This window comes from Amphiprion ocellaris, chromosome 16, assembly GCF_022539595.1.
Source record: "Amphiprion ocellaris isolate individual 3 ecotype Okinawa chromosome 16, ASM2253959v1, whole genome shotgun sequence".
Lineage (NCBI taxonomy): Eukaryota > Metazoa > Chordata > Actinopteri > Pomacentridae > Amphiprion > Amphiprion ocellaris.
In genome coordinates this window covers 28407918-28429182 of record NC_072781.1, presented here as the reverse complement: position 1 = coordinate 28429182, position 21265 = coordinate 28407918, and the positions used below count along the sequence as shown (strand labels likewise).

Here is a 21265-nt window from a genome sequence, read left to right as displayed (position 1 = left end):
TGAAGGCGTGAGGCTGTCACATATCACCCGGCAGACGGGCGTTTGTTCAGGTGTGTGTGTGTGTGTGTGTGTGTTCAGTGACGTTTGACCTTGACTCCACGATTGTCGTGCTCAGTCCTCAACTCCCTGCCCTTGGCAGTGTGGTTGTCATGGCAACCGCGGCAGCTAGCAGGCTCATTGGCTGGCAGGTTGAGGAGGAGAGGAGTCGATGTCGAAGCGTGTGTGTGTGCGAGCGTGTGTGTGTGTGCGAGCGTGTGTGTGTGTGTGTGTGTGTGTGTGTGTGTGTGTGTGTGTGTGTGTTTGCGTGTGCAGACATCTCTGAGATCAATGGGGCTTCACGGCTGACACACCTGTTCTATTTCTGCTCTGTTGCTGCTTCTAATATTTCATACACAGTCTCTCCACGGTTTACACCCGTGACCCCACACACACACACACACACACACACACACACACACACACACACACACATATTCTGTACTTAAGTAAAACTAACAAGACCACAATGCCAGTGAAATTCCTGGTTTTACTGAAAATCAGCCCCTGTGACTAAATTTCAGTAGATGACAATATTAGTAATAATTCCATATTAGTTACATTCGGAATGTCCTGATTAAGTTTTCTGAACTCTAATCTGATCCGAGTCATTTAGTTCAATGCTAAGTCAAATCCGAAAGTACTATTTAAGTAAAGGGCAACCATGACAAAGTCTTCTGTGACGTTTAATGATCTTAATGGTGATTTGCAATTTTTTTGATGTTTAATATGTTATTTTCATTCAAATAACATCAAATACCTAAAGTAATGTTTTTTTTGCAGATTAAAAGTTTTTTTAAAAAAAAAGAAAGAAAATAGTGTAACTTTTCAATCTAATTTTGTAAAAGAAAATGACCACTTACAAAATTTGCAGAATGTTGTTGGGGACAGTATTTAAAGTTTTGGCTGTTTGTTTTTTTTTAATACCAACAACATGTAGCTGAATACTTCTTGTTCAATGTAATTTTAGTAGTTATCTGTAATTTACCAAAAACAAGAAACAATCTTTAAAACAACACTAAGTTGCTCGAAAAAAATGCTGTCAATACATTTAAAAACATCATTTTTTGACAGTGTGTGACATGCCCTGATCTATTGGAGTTGTACTTCTGTCACATAAAGATTAAAATAAAAAAATCACCATTTAAAACGCTGTCCAGATGTATACATATACATGTACACATACTTAATTATCAAAATAGAAGTATAAAAACTATTCAAACATTAAAAAAATCAAAGATTAAATCATAAAATGAATAGAAAAAAACATGAAATAAGAAAATAAGAGCTGATGATGCATGAATACTTTGAGTTCGTAGCCTACTAATGAAACAATCTGCTGACCCCTATCCAAACCAAAAATAACACCCAACATGGCTTTGTTCAGACATCAACAGTGTTTGCGGTTGTCATATAAACTGAGATACAATAATACTGTGTGACAGCGGGAAGCAGCAGAACGCTGAAGCTAACAAATTAAAACCATCACTGCTAGCAAAATGTAATATGAAAATAAAGTGTGTAAAGGGCAGTAAAACAGCTTACAAGACACTTTGCAATTCTGGACAAATGTCAGCAATATACACCGCTGTTCAAAAGTTTGGGGTTGTGTAGAAAAGTCCTTATTTTTCAAAGAAAGTCAGTTTTTTTCAATGAAGATAACATTAAATTGATCAGAAATACACTCTAGACCTTGTTTATGTGGTAAATGACTATTCTAGCTGAAAATGGCTGATCTTTAATGGAATATCTAGGTCCAGGTCAATATCAGAGGTCCATTTCCAGCAACCTTCACTCCTGTGTTCTAATGCTACATTGTGTTAGCTAATGGTGTTGAAAGGCTCATTGATGATTAGAAAACCCTTGTGCAGTTATGTTAGCACATGAATAAAAGTGTGAGTCTTTATGGAAAACATTGCCTGGGTGACCCCAAACTTTTGAACGGTAGTGTATGTAATACTTCCCTTTTACAGAAAATATCCTAAAGCTAAAACAGTGCAGTGATGCATAAACTATAGAGACACCTGTGAGTCAAAGTGGAGGGCAAAGCTGTCAAAAATGAGTAACTTGTGATATGTGTCATATATGTGTCAAACTGCTGCAATCACATGTTTGATTACACTTCCCAAGTTTTTGGTCAGATGTCCAGCCAAAGTGTTTACGTGCAAAAGCTAAAATATGTCGTTTTTGGAGTCATTGGCAACCTTTTCTGTCAATAAAGCAAAGCAAGACAAGTTTATTTGTATTTCAGGCCTTGTGCACAGCAAGAGCATCACATCTGTGGAACTAAGTTAAATTTTATGCATAACTTGTGTATACAGTTTGTTTTGATGAATGTGTCAATGTTTGTGCCGTTTTTGGTGCAACTTTAATTTCTATTTAAGGGCCACACTTGAGTAAATGTAGCCAAACCTGATGTGTGATTTCTTTGTTTGACTTTCTCTCTCTGTAGCATCACACTGAGGCAGATTAAAGGACAAACATCACAGAGACTCTGGGCATCAGGGATCATTACTCCGTCAACAGAACAGACTGTGTGTTAATGATGATGCCATTAAGCTGAGAGCGTATTTATAGCTGCCTTTGTAAAGGACAACAGTGACCCTCTGACAGAAACATGAAGAGGAAACAGACAGGTCTATAAAAATACTTATTTTTACACTGAAAGTTAATTTAAGAGGGGAAAATCTATTTATTTCCCATCCTGCTTTCCTGTGAGTATTTATAGAAATGTCATATTTCATCCTCAGTAAGTTAACAGACATGAAACAGAGCAGACTGCAGTGGCTAAATAAGAACATCTATTTTAATCCAAAATGACTCTGCGTCTCCAAAAATAAATCATATTAATCCCAGAATCTGTAACAAGAAATACATCAATAAAAACCTAAACAAAGGATGCACAAAATAGAGATGTCAATCACAATCATGAAAACAAACCAGTTTAGATGTGTCATTTTTCCTTTTCTTTTCTGACTTACTGAAAAACTATGTTTTTGTTTTCTGAAGAAATAAAATAAAATATGAATTCAGAAGATAATAATATTAATGGTAATGATAAGAATAATGTTTTTGGTTGGAAGAATGATTCAAAACAACAAAAAGTCACAAGACAATACGACCGTAATTACATAATGATAGATCAGTCAAATCAATAACAACCATAAAACAACAAAAAACAGTAAAATAATAATGCTCAACATCAATACTAAAACACAACCATAAAACAAAAATCTGATTATTATAAGAACAGTGAAAACAGCATACAGCAATAAAACAACAATTAAACAACCATGACAACACTTGACTTAAAACCACAATAAAATAATAATCCTAAAGCACATCCATAAAACAACCACAAAACAAAAGAAAAACAATAAAATACCGATAAAACATGAACTAACCAAAGATGACCACAAAATAACAAAACGGGGAAAACAAAACAGTAATGCAACAATAAAACTCTTGAATAAGTATGAAAAAACAACAAAACAGTAAAACAACCCTGAAAAAAACTTAAAACAACCACAAAATAACAAAACAATGAGAAAACAAAATAACAATGAAATAACAAAGAAACAACAACAATAAAATGTGGATATAACAATAAAACAATAATGAAAAACTTAGCTTAAAACCACGATAAAATAATCCTAAAACACAACTATAAAACAACCACAAAACAACAGAACAACAATTAAAATACCAATAAAACAACAATAAACCTAAAACAACCACAAATAACTAAACAAGGGGAAAACAAAACAACAATGCAACAATAAAACAGCAATATACAAATATGAAACAACAACAAAACAACAACAAAACATGGAAATAACAACAAAGCAATAATGAAATGACAACAAAACAAAGACACTACAAAATACTACGAAATAACAAAACAACAATAAAACAACCATGAAAAAAGACCACGTTATAAGAATAATGCTAAAATACCACTGAAAAACAGCAGAACAACAATAAAATACCAATAAAACAACAAAAAACAATGACAACCACGAAATAACAAAACAATAAACCAACAAGAAAACGACAATAAAACATGGAAATAACAATAAAATAACTATGAAACAACAGGAAAATAATACATTAACAATATAACAATAGTAAAATAACAACCAAACAAAAATGAAAAAGACAAATAGATTAAAGGTCACACAGATATAGAAAATGTTTTTGTCAGAAGAGGTTTAAAAACAGTAAACTAATCCAGGAAGGTAAATCACTGAAGAGTTGAGGTTTGTCTGGTTCTGGTGTCGACCAGAAGATCTGCTCTCAGATTCAGCAGGTCAATAATATTATTGATCAGGAACTGAAAGTCAACAATAAAACTTAAATTCAAATAAACGTCAGAGACACTCTGCTGCACGCTGCAAAAGCTTTGATGCATCAGAATTAATGATGTAGTTTTAGTTAATTAATGTACAGTATTGTTATTATTGTAAAGGAGGATTTTCACATTAAGATATAATAAGAAGATAAGACTCCATGTTTGGCTAATTATTGAACTTGGCTAGCTTGGCTAAACGAACGAAGGCGACTGATTGATCAGAGATTTCAACCAATTAAATGTATGAATGTTAATTATCTGTGTCTCCACCCCCGTCCTCTCCCTTCTCTCCTCCCCCAGCCTGGCCCTTCACCCAGAGCGCTCCCTGGTGGCCACCGGTCAGGTTGGAAAGGATCCGTACGTCTGTGTTTGGGATTCGTTCACCGTTCAAACCGTCTCTCTGCTGAGGGATGGACACACTCATGGTATCGCCTGCCTCGCATTCAGCGCTGACGGACAGGTGACACACACACACACACGCACCCACAAACACACACACACACATTTGAAATAACACACTGAGCATGAAGCAGAAAAACCTCCACGGCTGAGTTTATCTCTACTACTCCAATAGAGATACACTGTAAATGAACGTGGTCCGTAATTATATAGGATTTTTCATTTTAGAAATGCACAACAGACCGTAAATTGACACCTAATGTAAAATTACATAATAAACCTCTACTTGTAAAATATACATTTTTAAACAGATTTTATTTTGGTTTTTGCATTAATAGACACCAAAACAACAACAACCTGTTCAGGTTCAGATATTTTGTGGCAAATATTTTCTTTTGTTTAGCGGATAAAATTGTTAAATTCAAGGTTTGTTTTGCAAACATTAGTGGTGGAAATGATTTTAAAAATAATCTAATTTATTAGAGGCTTTGTAATTAAATAATCACGATTAATCACTTTTTTACAGTGTACATGACCAGATTAAATGCAAATTTGTTGTAAATTTTCAGCACTGAAGTAGAAAATCTAACCCCATCCAGTTTATATTGAGCTTGCTTGTAGTAAACTTAGATTTTATTAAATGTCATCATTTTCCTACCTAATTTAGACTGGGAAACATATAAAAGAATCTATAATGCATAAATCTAAATTATTTCCCTCAGTAATTGATCGTGTAGCTTATGAAATGTCATAAAAAATAGAAACATGAGCATTTTTATCGTGTCTTGCTTTGCCTTGATGACGGTAAAAACCCAAAGATGCATAAAACAGATGTTTTTCCTAGAGATTTATGCTTTAAACCATTACATAAACACTGAGTCATCTCTCGACACGGTTGTCAGTTGATATTTCAGGGTAATAATGACGTTAATGTGTTTATTGGGGTTTAATCCAGCTGTGATGATTAATGATGCATCTCTGATTCAGGCAGTAAAAGAGCTGTGCGGCTGTTTGAGTCCAACAGATGTTTTTTTTTATGGTTTTTATGGTTAAAGGACGTTCAGACTAAAGGTCAAAGAAGAACAACACAGTCAGAGGGGAGGTTTAGTGAAGGGAAAGGACAAAGGTGCATGAGCAGTGGGAGGAAGATGACGATGATTGTAGTGATCGTTATCATTCCGAGGCTGAACATGAGCGAGATGCAGCCACTAAACACTGTTTTCCAGCGACGTGGTCACGGCTCGGTCTGAGTATGAACCTATTGTAGCTCATATTTCACCTCTTTATGTTTACTCTAAGGCAGAAAAGCAACTTCTGATTTTATTAATGGAAGTGTTTCAAAGAAATGCTAACTTTTGCCTGAAATCAGCAGCCTCAAGTTAGAAAATCTGCTATTTTGTTGACCCCTCAACCCACCCTGACCTCCTCCCTAGAACAGCTTTATGACCTCTGATGCTTCCATTATGATGTCACTAAAATATAACTAAAGCTTCTGCACAAACAAAATATGGGGTCTTTTTTATTGTAGGCCAGACCAGTCAGGGTGTCCATGCTGACCCCTGTGCACCACCAAAAGACCAACAGTGAGCATCAAAACTGGACCACAGAGCAATGAAAGAAAGTGGTCTCGTCTGATGATTCACATTTTCATTTACAAAAAAGAAAAACCTGCAAATCATGCTGATATTCCTCCTTGTTTACACTGTTCTTCTCCCAGTTGTGCACATCATTGCAAGTAAACAAAACTACGAAAAAAATACCCCAAATTATCCAAATCTCATCAAAAAAATAACCAAAACTAGTCCAAAATTACTAAAATTAGTCTAAAATTCCTAAAATTTGTCCAAAATGCGTTCAAAATTAGGTGAAATATGTTTGAATTGACTAAAACTTGTCCCAAATGCATAAAAACAGTCCAGAATGACCCAAAATCAGTCCAAAACGTACAAATAGAAGAAAGAAAGTGCAAAAATAACATGTCCTCGTGTGCACTGTTCTGCTTCTAACTGCACCCAATGTTGCAAATACACAAAACTAGACTCAAAATGTGTCCACAATGACATTTATCTTGTCAACAATTACGTAAAAAAAATTGTCCAAAATGAAACTTTTCTAAAATTCCTACAGTTTGTCTAAATTATGTCAGAAATTAGATGAAATCTGTCCAAAATGATTTAAGTTTATCCAGAATTTATCTAAAATGACAGAAAAAATGTCTAAAATGACTCAAATGGGTCCAAAATAAAGTCAGATTGTGTCCTTAATGACTACAATGTTCTCAACATGACTCAAAATGAGCCTAAAATGACTTAAATCTTGCCAAAAATATTTTTCTGAATGTCCCAAATGACTAAAACTTGTCCAAAGTTCCTAAAATGTGTTAAAAATACATAAACAATTGTCCAAAATGACTCAAAATTCTCGTGGATGGTGCGGGTGCGTCACTTACCTGGGGAACACATGGCACCAGGATGCACTATGGTTGAACAGTCTAACAGTGGCAGAAATGAAGGACCTGCGATATCTTTCTGTCTTTAAGTTAACCAAAAGTCCACTGAACTGTTCCGTGAATCTAATTTGTGAATAAAAACAGGACTTTGTTGATGTTCTCGTCCTGCCGTCGACCTAAATGTGGGTTCAAGATGAAAACAGATCAGATTTCCATCACTGAGCCTCCTGCAGTGTTGGATCTGATTTATGCTGCATCTCTTGTTTTGATTCAGTTCAGCGAACGTCACTGAAACAGCAGACTTTTACCGTCAGCATCACATCTGACAGCTGAGCTTCAGGTGTCTGAGAATAAATCCTGAATACGTCGGCGTGTCGTCACTCTGTAATATGGAAAGTGGCTGCGAGCGTTGGGCACTCAGGGTAAATGAACTGAGTGTTTCTGGGAGTCAGAGCAGGTCGACGCTTCCTTTGGACTGAAGCTTCACCTCAGAAAACCTCAAACCAAAGTCGTCTCACCGGCATTAATGTCAGCTCGTCTGTCAGCTCTTTAAATCCTCAACTTCAAACCTACAACCTCTTTTAACTTTTAAATGTTTCAGGAGCTTCTGTGTTGCAATTTATCTCCCAAACGTGGATCAGAATATAATCAGGTTAAGAATACAGCTAGTACTTCTCTCTCTTTTTTTTTTTTGTCACAGTTTGCATCGTTAGTTTATCCTGAAAACATCAGAACACAAAAAAAAACATTGAAATGGTGCATTTTAAATGTAATATTTCATTTTAAGGTGCAATATTTCAGCTTCACATGCAATATTTCGTTATCGTGTGTAATATCACTCTTCTATCTCAGAATCCTTGCCAGTTTTACGTCTGACTTTTCTATTCTTGTCTTATTTTAGCTCATTATTTTTATTTTCAGTAATGTATCCAGCTTATTGCTTTTCTATTAGGCACTAGGACAAGAACTTCCCTCAGGATTAATAAAGTTCTATCTGATCTTATTTCTTCTAAATAATTCTAAAACATGTTATGTGAGTGATATTAAAATGTCAAACAGTCTTACAGGAGCTTTTTTCAACAGAAACACATGAATTTTTAAAATTTGCATTAATGCTTAAATCATATCAGGAAGTACAGCCGTGCTTGAAAACATATTGCATGTTTATATTTTGCGTGATTTTTTTTATTTGTTTGGTTTTTGTTTTTTTTTTTCAGTTTTTAGGTTTTTTTAGAAATCAGATTATTTTAAACCCAGAGTTGAATATTCTGTGTGCAAAATCAGCTGAATTCACTATAAGCTGATTACGTTGTCAGGACATTAACTAGGGCAGTAATTTCCTTTATATTTGTAATTTCCTTCTTTTAACACTGTAAAAAATAATATTTGGCATCAGCAAAAAATGTTATTGACACACTTTGCACGAGTGTTTTTATGACAATTCCTAATGAAATTATGTTCAACCAACAAACTACACTGAGTTCAGGGAATTAGATTGTCCTCTACAATCAAATATGTTTTTAGTTACTAGTTTAAAAAGTCTGAAATTGTCCAGATATGTTAAAGTAGGTGAGGAGACTTGAAATCCTGAACTCAAGGTGAAGGAAAATAACATTATCAAGCCATTTTAATTAAGTTACATAAACTTGAATTTAGTTTTAAATCAACTAATGCAGAAATTTGAGTTTAAATTCCACACAAAATTAAGTTGATGCAACATTATTATGTCTTTAAAGCTATGTTTGCAACTAAATTAAAGAAATTAGTTTTTCATTGTTTTAAATCTTGCAACCATGTATTTAATGAAGTGGTGGGATTTTTTCTCTTAAATCTGTTTATACAGTGCAAATCCCTCATCTCTGTGACAATTGTATGTCTTTCAGATAATCTTTTTCACCAATTTGATGTTACATCATATTTAATTATTCATTTTTAATTTAAACACAAATCATTTTCACAATATGGTTAATAGCTTCAATTCAAATATGGTACTTTGATTGACTCACCGATAATTAAAATGAAAAAATGTATGCATTTATGTGGAGTGAGAGGTCATAAATCATATATATCCATGAAAAAATGAATTCTTTGGAATGGATACGATATCTGAACAGGTTGTTATTATTACTGTTTGTGATTATATTGACATTAAACCACAAAACAAACTAAAAAATTGTGTTTTATTGACCCCTTCATCCAGCCCAACCTCCTCACCATAGCAGCATTGTGACTATAACAACATCAGCAGGTTTAGAAGTACAATCAAGGTCAAAAACAGAGAAAACTGCCAAAAAAATCCTCTTCTGAGTCTAGTTTTCTGTCTGTTTAATATGAAGCCAGCTCCCACTTGGCTGAACAGTTAGAAACAAATGCAGAACTAATCCTGCTGAGTCGTGAAGTGACTCTGTAAATGATTCCTGCTGTGTCATCGATTTGCGCTGCTGGCTGAGACTTGGGTCCTGATGAGAGGCTAAATCAAAATAAACACAGAATCAATAAAATAATCATAAATCCAGCTTAATAATAAATAACCTACGCAGTCCCCTGGTGCAGCTGATTTATTATTAAGCCGAGTCGGAGTCTGAATACAATATTTTTTTGTCTGAACCTGGAACATTTTATGATCTGCTTTCTGCTGCTGCAGCTCAAAGAAACTGTTCAGAGAATTCACAGTCAGAGCATTTGATCTGCTCAGAAGAACTTTCAGTCAACGTTAGGCAAACCTTCAACTATACTTCTAACTCAAACTTCATTTGTTTTCCCTGTCAGACTTGCTTTGACACTTTCTCCGAGAAAGACTCAGCAAATCCTTCGAAAGTCTCATTTCAGCCTTTAACGAGTCAGTGCACGTTTGAATTAGAAAACCCTGAATTAAAAACTGGAGTTGCTTTTCCCTTTAATTCACACATTATTTTCCAAAATATTACAAATCCCTTAGTCATCGTTTTAAGATTCCGTGAACAAGAACGAGAACAAGAAATAATAGCTATTTTGTATTTTTACAAATATTTGCTGTTATTTTCACGGTTTATACAATTTTTGAATGTTACAGTATTTCACCATTTTTATTATATTTTTCTGGCACCATTACTGTCAGATTTTCTCTTTTTTTTGTTACACAGTATTTTTTACAGTGTGCTGAAACAGTTATTTTCTTCTATTCATCTTCAGAGAGGGTTTTTCCCTCATGTAGATGACTAACTGTCCCTGTCTGCTCTCTGCAGCGTTTAGCTTCAGTCGGTCTGGATGCCAAGAACACAGTTTGTATCTGGGAATGGAAACGAGGGAAGATTCTGGCTACAGCCACCGGACACTCAGACCGGGTAAAGAGGTTCGATATTCCTCTGTGTGCTTTAAATAAAACATTACTTCTCTTTGTTAACTTCTCTTATGCTCTGCAGATCTTCGACATCTGCTGGGATCCATTTCAGCAGAACCGACTGGTGAGCTGTGGAGTGAAACACATCAAGGTAAAGAACAACACAAACTGGAATCTCTGGTGGTTTCTGTGGCTTTAATTACTTTCTGTTGCTGCGTTAATTCCAGAATATTAGTTTTGATCAGATGAGATTGGCAAAAACACTTCCTGCTTCCTTCATTTTCACACAAACGCAAAACATTTCACACTGAGACGATAAAATGAAGAATGAAAAAAAAAAGTCCCACAGAACAGCTGTCTTAAAGGGTCAGAGTGTAGGATTTAGCAGAAATTAAATATGAAGATCAAATTTCTGTTTTTACTAGAATGGTGCTTTGTATTTGATAACTTAGAATGAAACTTTTATTATGACAGTGATAGCTGGTCTTCTTTCAGAGTTCCTCATGTTTCTACGGTAGCCCAGAATGGACAAACCAAATGTGGACTTTCATGCTTTTAACAGACACCATATTTTTTTCTAGTTGCAGCCTTTTGAAAAACACCACAACATGGTATTAAAATGCGTGAATGTGATTCGTTCCTTCGTTTATCACCCTGTGGACGTAAAATCCAAAAGAGCAACTCCCAAAATGCATTTCACTGCCAAACATTTGATCAGACAGCCTTTGCTGAGAGTAAATTAATAAGGGTCGAGGGTGATGATGAAGAGTGAATAATTAATACGTAATAAAATGTAATTATAACCGCACAGAGTTCAGTTATTTAGGTCAAGTCTGTATTTTTGTGTTGGATAACATCAACTCTTAAATGCAAATCTCAGATCATTAATGAACCAGGATTTTTTTTTAGTTAAGCACTAAGCTCCCAGTTATTCCTTTAACTTTTTTTGCCTTTAACAGTGTTTTCCCATTGTTTTTAGTTTATATTTTAACCTAAATAGTTTGTAGACATACAGATGTTTGGCGTTAGTAATGGTAACATAATGGTGCAACATCTGAGTGACACGTTTAGTGCAGAACAGCATTTTCTTTATTAGAGTTTATTCTCTTGAACACATTGAGGAAATTTCCTTAAAATTTGGCACTGATTAAATTATGATGGTCAAGAATTTGTATGATTGTGACAAAATTTCACACAAATATTAGTCTGACAAAATGAATCGAAGGGATTTTAAATCCAAAAGATCAAGTCTGGCAAAGTAAACTACAACTTGACTGGTCGGCAGAGGCAAAACAGTAATTCTAGTTGTGCGTCTGTGATTGTAAAATGTACATTTTATTGTAAAATTATCCAACAGTCTGAAAAGGTTGCATGCAGTATGATTTTAATGTGACTTAATCTGTGAGCAGAGAACCAACTGGCGAGCTGTGGAGTTTTTCATTAAAAACGACTCTCACATTTAAGGGTTGAAGGCAGACTGATGGTTTCCACAACTCAAAACATCAGACTTATATGATTCCACTACTCCATAAACATCCATGGTCACAAAAATTTGGAACTGGGCTTAAAGAAAAAACTCTGAAGTAAGAACTGACAGAGAAAAGAAGCTTGGTAACCTGATCTTGATGCATCTTCTAGAACCAGAACCAGACATCTCCCTAATCTTTGCCTTCCTACTGAACATGTTCTTGTTTACCTCTTTGTGTCTTCAGTTCTGGTCTCTGTGTGGAAATGCTCTCACTCCCAAACGTGGGATTTTCGGGAAGACTGGCGACCTGCAGACCATCTTGTGCGTCGCGTCGGCTAAAGATGACATCACGTACTCGGGCGCGCTCAATGGAGACATTTACGTCTGGAAGGGACTCAACCTGATACGAACAGTTCAGTCAGCCCACGGGGTGAGTCTAATCTCTGCAGACAGCAACCAGAAAACCCTTTACATTGGTTAGTTTAACCCCAACTCCAAGCAGTTTCTGGGCATTTTTCTCACTGTTGATTCATTTTCACTGCAATATAAAGTCCTACATCTCTATGGAAACAGAGCAACTATGACTAAAAGGAGAGAAAACTCAAGCACGTCCTTTGTGCTGCATGACAGTTAGAAAGCCAGAAATTATCTTAGAAAAATTAAAATGCTCACAGGTTTTACCAGTATTGGAATGGTAGCTGTCCATGCTTCGGATATTTAACCATTTGCATTTTTTACAACCTCTACAAATTTTGTACACACAACATGTCACCAATAGAAAGATGTTTCATAATGCTGAATGTATCTTCCAACAATTCGCTCCTCTGTTCACTGTTTTTGGGCCATGCTGCATTTATTTTATTGATGCAGTTTATTTGATTTTCTTTTCGGTCTCTCTTGTTGTCTCCTATCTATTTTGTAAAAGCACTGCCTGCAGTTCATCTGATAAACTGTTGGTCACAGTTAAGTCAATCATGGATTCCCGCTTGCACTTAAGAAAACAGAATTCATAGAGTTTTTTTAAAAGAACAATCTAGTACAAACTGTGTATTTTTGGAGATTTTTTTTGAGATTATTCAAATTAAACATATAAAATGTTGATGACAGCTTTAAACTGTTTACATTTGATTATTTTTTTTCCTGATGGAACTGCATCACGCAAGTATGGAAGCCCGTTTCCGCCACTTGAAAAAAAAAGTCAACTTTCTATCTCATAATTATGAGATAGCATTTGACTTTTTTTTTTCAAGTGGCGGAAACAGGCTTCCATACGCAAGATACATTGAAGTACCATGAGAAAGTTAAAAACTGGATGATTTTTTCAGTTTTTACGATTTCTTGCACATATGTAATTTTCAAAAGAACACATGCGTCTCCAAGTTTCTTGCAGTTTTTGGAGTTCAGAGGATTAATACCAACAGATTATGATACGTGAGTGTATACAAATATTTGTAATGGATAGATTAAAGTAAGAATAAGCAAAACTTTCAAAAGAATTTCACTGAAATCCGCAAAGATTAATGGTATAGATTAACCTGGTAGACTGGCAACAAACTACATCATTTTGTAAGAAATAAAAGATGAATATAATGGTGCAAACCTGTCTTTATTGTTTAAAAGTTAATGAATATCCGCAACCACATCCATAAACCACCAGCTTTGGGGAAAACCTTGCTGTAAAATTTTAATACCATCTCTCTACTGACTGTATATATCAATAAATATATGTGTATGTGTGTGTGCAGGCTGGTATCTTCAGCATGTATTCCTGTGAGGAAGGTTTCGCCACCGGAGGCAGAGACGGCTGCATCCGACTTTGGGACGTCGACTTTAAACCGATCACCAAAATCGACCTACGAGAGGCCGAACAGGGTTACAAAGGTACGATGCAGTTTCATCAAATCGACCATCCAAACGTCAGCAAGAAAAAAAATGACATTTACACAGTTGGAGTAAGAAAAAAAACAACTAAAGTAGAGACCAGACAGGCTCTTGACAAACTGAAGTGTTAATCATGTTGTATTTGTGAGAGACCTTGGAATGTCTAAAACTCTCTAACTTTCCATTCAAACCTTTTCTTTAACCCTCATTCAAACCAGATAAATGCAGCATGTTTTAAAATCAGCACATCTCTCCTCTGAAGGCAAACTCTCCTCCACCTCCTGCCGGAAAGAATAAAACGAAGAGAAAAGCTCATTCAGAAATCTTTTGTCACTTGAAGGTTTTGACGCCACCATGTCCTCCAGGGTTTTGCTTTTCTTGTTTGAAAAGAAGTCCGTCGCCGAATGTCAGAGATCACAATGACCTGATTTTCTTTTCTTTGAAGGGAAGTTTTCGGAGAGGTGTTAAAGTTTGTCATCTTCTGTCTTCAGCAGGGAACTGACCTGATTTGGTAGAAATCCAGAGGTAGAAAATTTGAACCCCTCTCCTCCTTCTTCATATTCCTAAATGTGTCTCTCAGGCAGGAGGTAGATCAATGCTCCTTTAGGAAAAGCCTCCAGGTGAAGCATTAATCCCACAGGCTCCTTTTTAACACCTCCTCTCTGAAGGTTTGTGAGGAGAAAGTTAAGAAGGAGGAGATGAAAGAAGCCAGATAAAGGTTGAAAATGGTCTGGTTCTGGAGGAGAAGATGGCTTCCTCTTTAACCCATTTCTGCAGTGGAAGCTAGAATATACATATATATTTAGATTGTGTCATAGAAAAGCTCTAAAAATCACTAGCAGCTTCTAAGCTACATATACAGTATACTACAGAAATGAATACTGACTTGTGCACCATCACATAAATATAACATTATTGTGTATCACCCCTCAATAAATGCATTGTTTCCAAGGTGAACCATCTATGGTTTCCTCTTATGAACAATAAATGAAATAACAAAAACAAACTTTATAAAGATAATATTGAAAATTTTGCCCCAAAATAGAAATTCAAACTAACAAAAAGGAATACTGCTTCTATCACTGAGTCCACTTGTGATTTACAATCAACCTGAATGTATTAACATGATTATAGAATGAGCTATAAACTTACTTAGTTGTGGACCTGCATGTCTCCATCATGACTCCACATGGTAAAGAATTGCCAGAGGAACTGACAACTCTGATTGTGAGGCTTCACAAAGATGGAAAAGGATAGAAGAATACCAGTAACCAACTAAAAATCAGTGGAAGTTTAGTTGCAGCGGTAATCAAGAGGTATATAAAGAGCTGTAGTACCATTAATCAGGGCTGCAGCAGACACTCTTCTAAAATGACTCTTTAGAAATGCACTACTTTCAAATCCTTGCTCTGACAAACAACAGCTGCTTCAGACTTGGCACACAGTTTATCATTGGAAATCAGAGTTTCTGTGAAGCTCAGACAACGTGAAGGACATTTCAGAACATCAATATCTATAAACAGCACCTAAGAAAAACTCGCATGTTTGCTGTTTGGTACAAAGCTACAGCATGAAACTTTGCTAAATTACATGAAAAGCTCGATAAATGTTGGGAGCACATTCTTTGGTCAAATGAGACCAAGATAATAATAAAAAAAAAAAGATTCAGCTCAGAACTATGACAGTGAATAGTCCTGACAGTGAAGCACAGAGGTGGGATGGTGATAATATGGAACTGCAGAGGTGCAAAAGGTGTCCGAGGACATGATATTAATAGATGGCATCATGAATGTCTATAGATATACTAAACACTAGCTGACAAGAATCTGCACAAGAGGAATATTCCAGCATGAGAAACATCCAAAGCACAAAATCGCACAAGAGTTTCTACAGAAGGAAAAAGCTAAAACTACACCCTGGACTAGTATGTCGTCTGACTTGAATCTAATAGATTGGAGTATTTTAATGAGAAAGGAAAGCAACACAACCCCTCTGGCAAAGAGCAGCTAAAAATAGTATGAAGAATAACAGAGCATCTCTCCAGAAATCTGTGGGTACTGGTATTATCCATGATGGGGAGTTTTTTGCTTTAACACCCGTGTAATGGTCAATTATCCAAAGTCTTGCCAATTAAAATTCCCTGCTGTGGCCAATTAGCTAGTCCACTTAGGTGGGACAGAGACAACATGGAATAATTCAGATTAGCATAAAACCAACACTACAAAAAACATAGAATACAAGAATTAATGTTTACAGAAATACAGATTCCCACAAATGATTCACTATAAAAAATACCCAAAATTAATAGCCAGAGTCAGCACAGCTCCTGCCTCAGCCCAACCTATACCCAGTGATATGAAGTAAACCTGGAGCTTTAAGGGCTTTAGAAATAGGATTGCTGTGTGAAGTGTCTTTACTTTCCTCTACCTTCTGGCTGCTATCATCCCCTCTGAGGTGACATATCAGAAATCCTTCCCACGCCTCTCTTACTGTGCTCAACCTGTGTTGGAAGTTCAAAGAAACTCCCCAATTATCTCCATTTTGCCTCATAAACTCCTCTGCTATCAGGTTGTTTCGGCTGGTGAAGCTCCAGGGAGAAGTTTCTAACAGAGTTCCAGGAAGCATCGCATGCTGAGTCATGCCATCAGCGACAGCAGATGCTCTAATTGGCGAGCGCTGCTCTGCTGAACAGCTCTGCTAATTAAATTTTACATTCTGTGGGACAGAGTTTAACAGTGAGGCTGGAAGAAAAACTCACAGACTCTTAGTCTCACATTTTTTTTCTCTGACAGTAAGTGTTTACTTCTTCTTCATAAAAAAGTTAAACTCCCACTGCTGCAGTAGCTGTAATAATAAACTAGTAAAAAGCTCTGTTTGATCACACAGGAATGGTGTAAAGCTCTGAGAACAGAACTGCAGCCACGCTGGTAACTGCTTTATAATAGCACTGCCCTACGAAGTCAAAATACTGTTGATCTAAATGAAAAAATACCTGAAAGTGACTTTTTTGTTATGTCTTTTCTAGTCATAAAGTTTGATAAACATTATTATGTAATTTTTAGGGGCAAAAGAGCATGAAAATTCACACAAAACAGTTGATTCAGTCACATTTTCCTGTTTATTGAAATTTTAAATTATGAATTAAATCATAAATCATTGTGGGCTAAAATGTAGTCTTAACCAAGAGAGGTAAACACTTTATGATTCAGTTCCAGTTTAGTTAAAGCTAGCTAAAGTGTCGTAGTAGTACTTAAGTGAACTTAGGTTAGCCACTTGAAATGTAAGAGAGTTTTAATGCTGCAATATCAAAAGAAATTATCTTGTTCTCCCATGTAAATTAAAACATGCTTAGCTTATAGTAGGCAATAGAGTCTTGCTATAAGCTAGTTAGCCTCGCTTAACAGAGTAACTGTACTAGAAAACCAAGGTAAAAGCCAAACAGTTACATTGTGGTTGAGCTAGATGAGGCTCATCATTAAACTTTAGTTAGCTACTTGAAATGTAAAAAAATCTGTTTTAATACTCCAAGTTAAAAGTCAAACCGTTGAGCTAGTTAAGGCCAGCTGTTAGCTTTAGCTGAACCAAACTTGGCCACTTTTTACTGTCGAAAACTTTAACTTTCCATTTTGATGGTAAAACAGGTCAAGCAATGGAGAATTAGCTATAGTGAACAATAAAGTAACACAAGTTAATGTTGTCTCTCTAAAGCAGGGGTCACTAACTGGGCGTCCCCACACCTGTAATCAGTAAATAGCAAAGGGATTTTAACCCTCGTGTCGTCCTGCAGGTCAAAATTGACCCATTGTAAAGTTTGAAAATGTGGAAAAATATATATTTTCACAGTGAAACTTCTGATGTCCACATTTTCAATATTTTTGGGAAATCGCAGAACATTTTTTGGTGGAAAAAAAGAAATGTTAAATATGTTTCTTAAGAACATTCACAAAAAAAATCAACCAAAATCCATCGAATTTCACTGGATTTTGATTGATTTTTTTTGGCAATGTTCTTAAAGAAAATATCAGAAGTTTTACTGATATATATGGAATCACTTTAGATATTTTCAGGATTTTTTGGGGAAGATTTTTACTCATTTTTTGAAAACATTTACAAGAATGTTCTTGCCAAATTTGTTGATTTTTTTGTACAATAAAACTTTTAAGGGAAACTTTTAAGGAATTCTTGGAATTTTCTTCCTGAAGGTTTTGCAAATTTTCAGAAATTTGGGGAATTTTTTTGCCGTATTTTTGGATTTTTTTTCAGACAAGGAAACAATATTTTTTGGTGCCTGTAAATGAGGACAACGGGAGGGTTAAAGTTGACGGATTGCTTCTATTTTACCTGCGCACCTTTTCCAGTGTGTACGGCATTAGTTATCAGCTCAGGAAACACACTGACCAATTACGTACGAGTTCAGCCATCCCACGTGGCGCTACTCAGCCAATGAAGTCTCTGCCTGGTAGGCGCTAACATAGATATAAATATATTCATATCTATGGGCGCTAAAGCTCTGCGTTCAGAATACAGTTGAGAGACAAGGGACAGACGAGATGAAGACAGGTAAAAAATAAAAAAATTAGTAAGCAACACCGAGAGGAAGAAGCTTTCTCAGCTATGAACATAATCAAAACTAAATATTGTTCCAGACTAGCTATTAGCCTCAGCTAAACCTAATTAAGACACATTTCCTGTTTACTGGAATTTGAAAACTCTGTTTTGATGTTTAACATCTTAGGAATTGATTTTGATCTGCTGCATAAGTAAGAAAGTTAAATCTTAAATCTTCACACAGCAGATAATGTAGTCTTGTCATAGCTAAAAACTGTTCACCTGAACTTTAGCTAGTTAAAGGGATGCTAATAGCCTCAGCTAAACCATATACTATACGTTTTTGTTATTTAAATGTTAAAACTCAATGTTCATGTTAAAAAAAAGAACTGATTTTGTTCGATCACATGGACAACTGTTAAATTTAAATCATTGTGGACCATAAAGTAACACTAGATAGTGTAGTACTGCCAAATGCTAACTAGCCTAGCTTAACAGAGTAGCACAGCTAAAAAAGCTAGAGTTAAAACCAGACTGTTGAGTTGCTTCTGCATCAGTTCTGGTTAGCAGTGAGGCTTAACTGAAATTAACTTAACAATGTTTTCTTGTTTATTGAAGGAGAATTCAAGAACTGAAGAATTAAATCTGCCAAACTTTTAGTTTAGCAAAGTAGCAGTTCTGTCTCTGCAGTATTTGGCTCTTGTGGCAGTTGTTCGTTGCAGGTAGGAACGTTAAAATCAAACATTTATTTCAAGGTTTATTTATTAAATAGTTCATAAATTCAATAGAAAAGCTTCAGAAGAAACAAGGACATGTTTTGTTTGTAGATCCTTCATTTTCTCTGCAGAGAACACAGTGCATCAGGACTAAAGTTCAGTTGTAAGTTTTATGTGAGACGTTGTTAATAATCAACCTAAAAGTGTACATTTGTTTAAAGTTGACTAGCAACAACATTAGCTTCATTTACATCATTATTTATGCAGTGTCAGAATTAAATAAAAACAAACAACTCAAACTTAGGACATTTGAAGACAAAAAAATGTAAATAAATAAAAATGTGTATCAGTTATAGTCAATTCTGTCTAATGAATGTAGATTAGAGTCTATATGAAATCAGTTTTATTATTTCTGAGGCCAAAACTCTAAAAACAATAAAGAAATATGTTCTAAATTGAGACATGAAGTGGATAAAACAGCAGATTTCTGTCCAGGTTGTTTCTGTCCTCCATCCAGGCTGTAAATCTGAAACTCTCAGGACGGTGGAGGTCGATGTAATGAACCAGATAATGACATCTGCTGCTCATTAACTGGACTTAATGGGAGTCGCAGGTTGAATCAGAAACTCTTCCTCGTCAATAATCATCGATGATTTCTCTGGTTTCTCTGCTCGGATGCTCTTATATTTATCTTCCCCTTGGTTGTTTTCCATCCTCCTTTCTTGCCTTTGATTTTAAATGCCTTCTGATTTTGCTGCAGCTCCTCGCTTCTTGTTGTTCCAGATATTATGTCAGTATTTTTACTCTTGAACTAATCTTTCTTTGTCCTTCATCCTTCAGGTTTGTCTATTCGCAGCGTCTGTTGGCGAGCCGACAGGATTTTGGCAGGAACTCAGGACAGCGAGATCTTTGAGGTGAGGAAGGAGGCAAATGAAAGGAAACTAAAACTTGGACGCCTGCTGTTCCTCCCTGCAGCGACGGGCTGAAAAGGCTTTTATTTTGGCTCAGTAAATGTTTCCTGCTGAACACTGCTTCTAAATAACAAAATGTTTTCACTAACTAAAAGAACAAACGTGAAGAACTTTAATGGTAAATATAAAATTGCAGCCAAAAGTTGCTTTGCTCTGAGAGAAGTTTGCAGTTTGAAGACCTGCTTACAATCAGTTGAAAAGTTCAGGTAAATTCACCTGGAAGAATACAGCAATAGTTAACGTAAAATATGCAAAATATTTTGACACACAGTGCGTTTCTAAACTGCTAAATAAGTCCATATCACCGATTAGTGAAAATTTTATTAAAAACAAAATTCTGCATTGACAGGAAAAAGTGGTGCAAAATATATATAATGACAAAATTAAAAAAGAATTTGTTCTGCAAACTGATTTTAAAAAACATAGAGATGAGTGAATGTATTCTTTGTATTCTTTGAGTTAATGTATGATAAGAAATCTCTGAATTTTTCTTTATACTATTAAAATGACTTGCAGTATAAAAAAAAATACAGTACAAATAATAATTGGTAAATCAAAGACTGAAAAACATTTCCTATATCCCTAAAAAAACCTATGAGTAATATCCACGTCAAAAATTCACACGCACGCACACACACACACACACACACACACACACACATACATACATACATACATATACACAGGGTTTCCTCTATATTCATTCAGCAGCGGCGGAATCCCAGCCGCAGCTCCTTCAAGTTTTTTTCTTTCATTTTTTTTTTTTTTTTTTTTTAATCGTCGCAAATACACCACCGCCGCATGTCTCCACCTTCACAGCAGAGTCCTGCACTGTGTCGGGTACTCGCGAGTACTAAGGTAAACTACGGATAACTATCTTGCTCTGTATCTGCTCTTTGACACGTCGGGCTAATATGACGTTAATTACTCGCGAGAGCGCGGCCTTGAAAGTGACGTGACGTCCAGCATCCAGGCAGCAGGTCAGAGAGTCAGAGGAGTGTCGTCTTGGAAAATAGGGCAGCGACTTACCGGAGAAAAGTTATTAGCTTAAGAAAACTCATAATATGTTTTACAAGTTAAACAGACATTCGCAAAATATTGATGTCCAGCTAACATTATGTAGCATA

At 35.6% G+C, this 21265-nt stretch overlaps 1 protein-coding gene across 5 annotated transcripts in view; it reads left to right on the top strand.

Annotated features, from left to right (window-relative positions):
* LOC111572928 (echinoderm microtubule-associated protein-like 6) overlaps positions 1-21265 on the top strand; it is a 128421-nt gene that overhangs the window by 31729 nt on the left and 75427 nt on the right. For all 5 annotated transcript variants that reach the window (XR_008604388.1, XM_055018672.1, XM_055018670.1 and 2 more), the window contains exons 2-7: positions 4688-4847; positions 10460-10558; positions 10637-10705; positions 12267-12452; positions 13768-13903; positions 20008-20081. Coding sequence is in view for 4 of the 5 variants with exons in the window: in XM_055018672.1 (XP_054874647.1) it covers positions 4688-4847; positions 10460-10558; positions 10637-10705; positions 12267-12452; positions 13768-13903; positions 20008-20081 (724 nt within the window). In the remaining variant the exon portion in view is untranslated. The remainder of the gene's footprint in view (positions 1-4687; positions 4848-10459; positions 10559-10636; positions 10706-12266; positions 12453-13767; positions 13904-20007; positions 20082-21265) is intronic.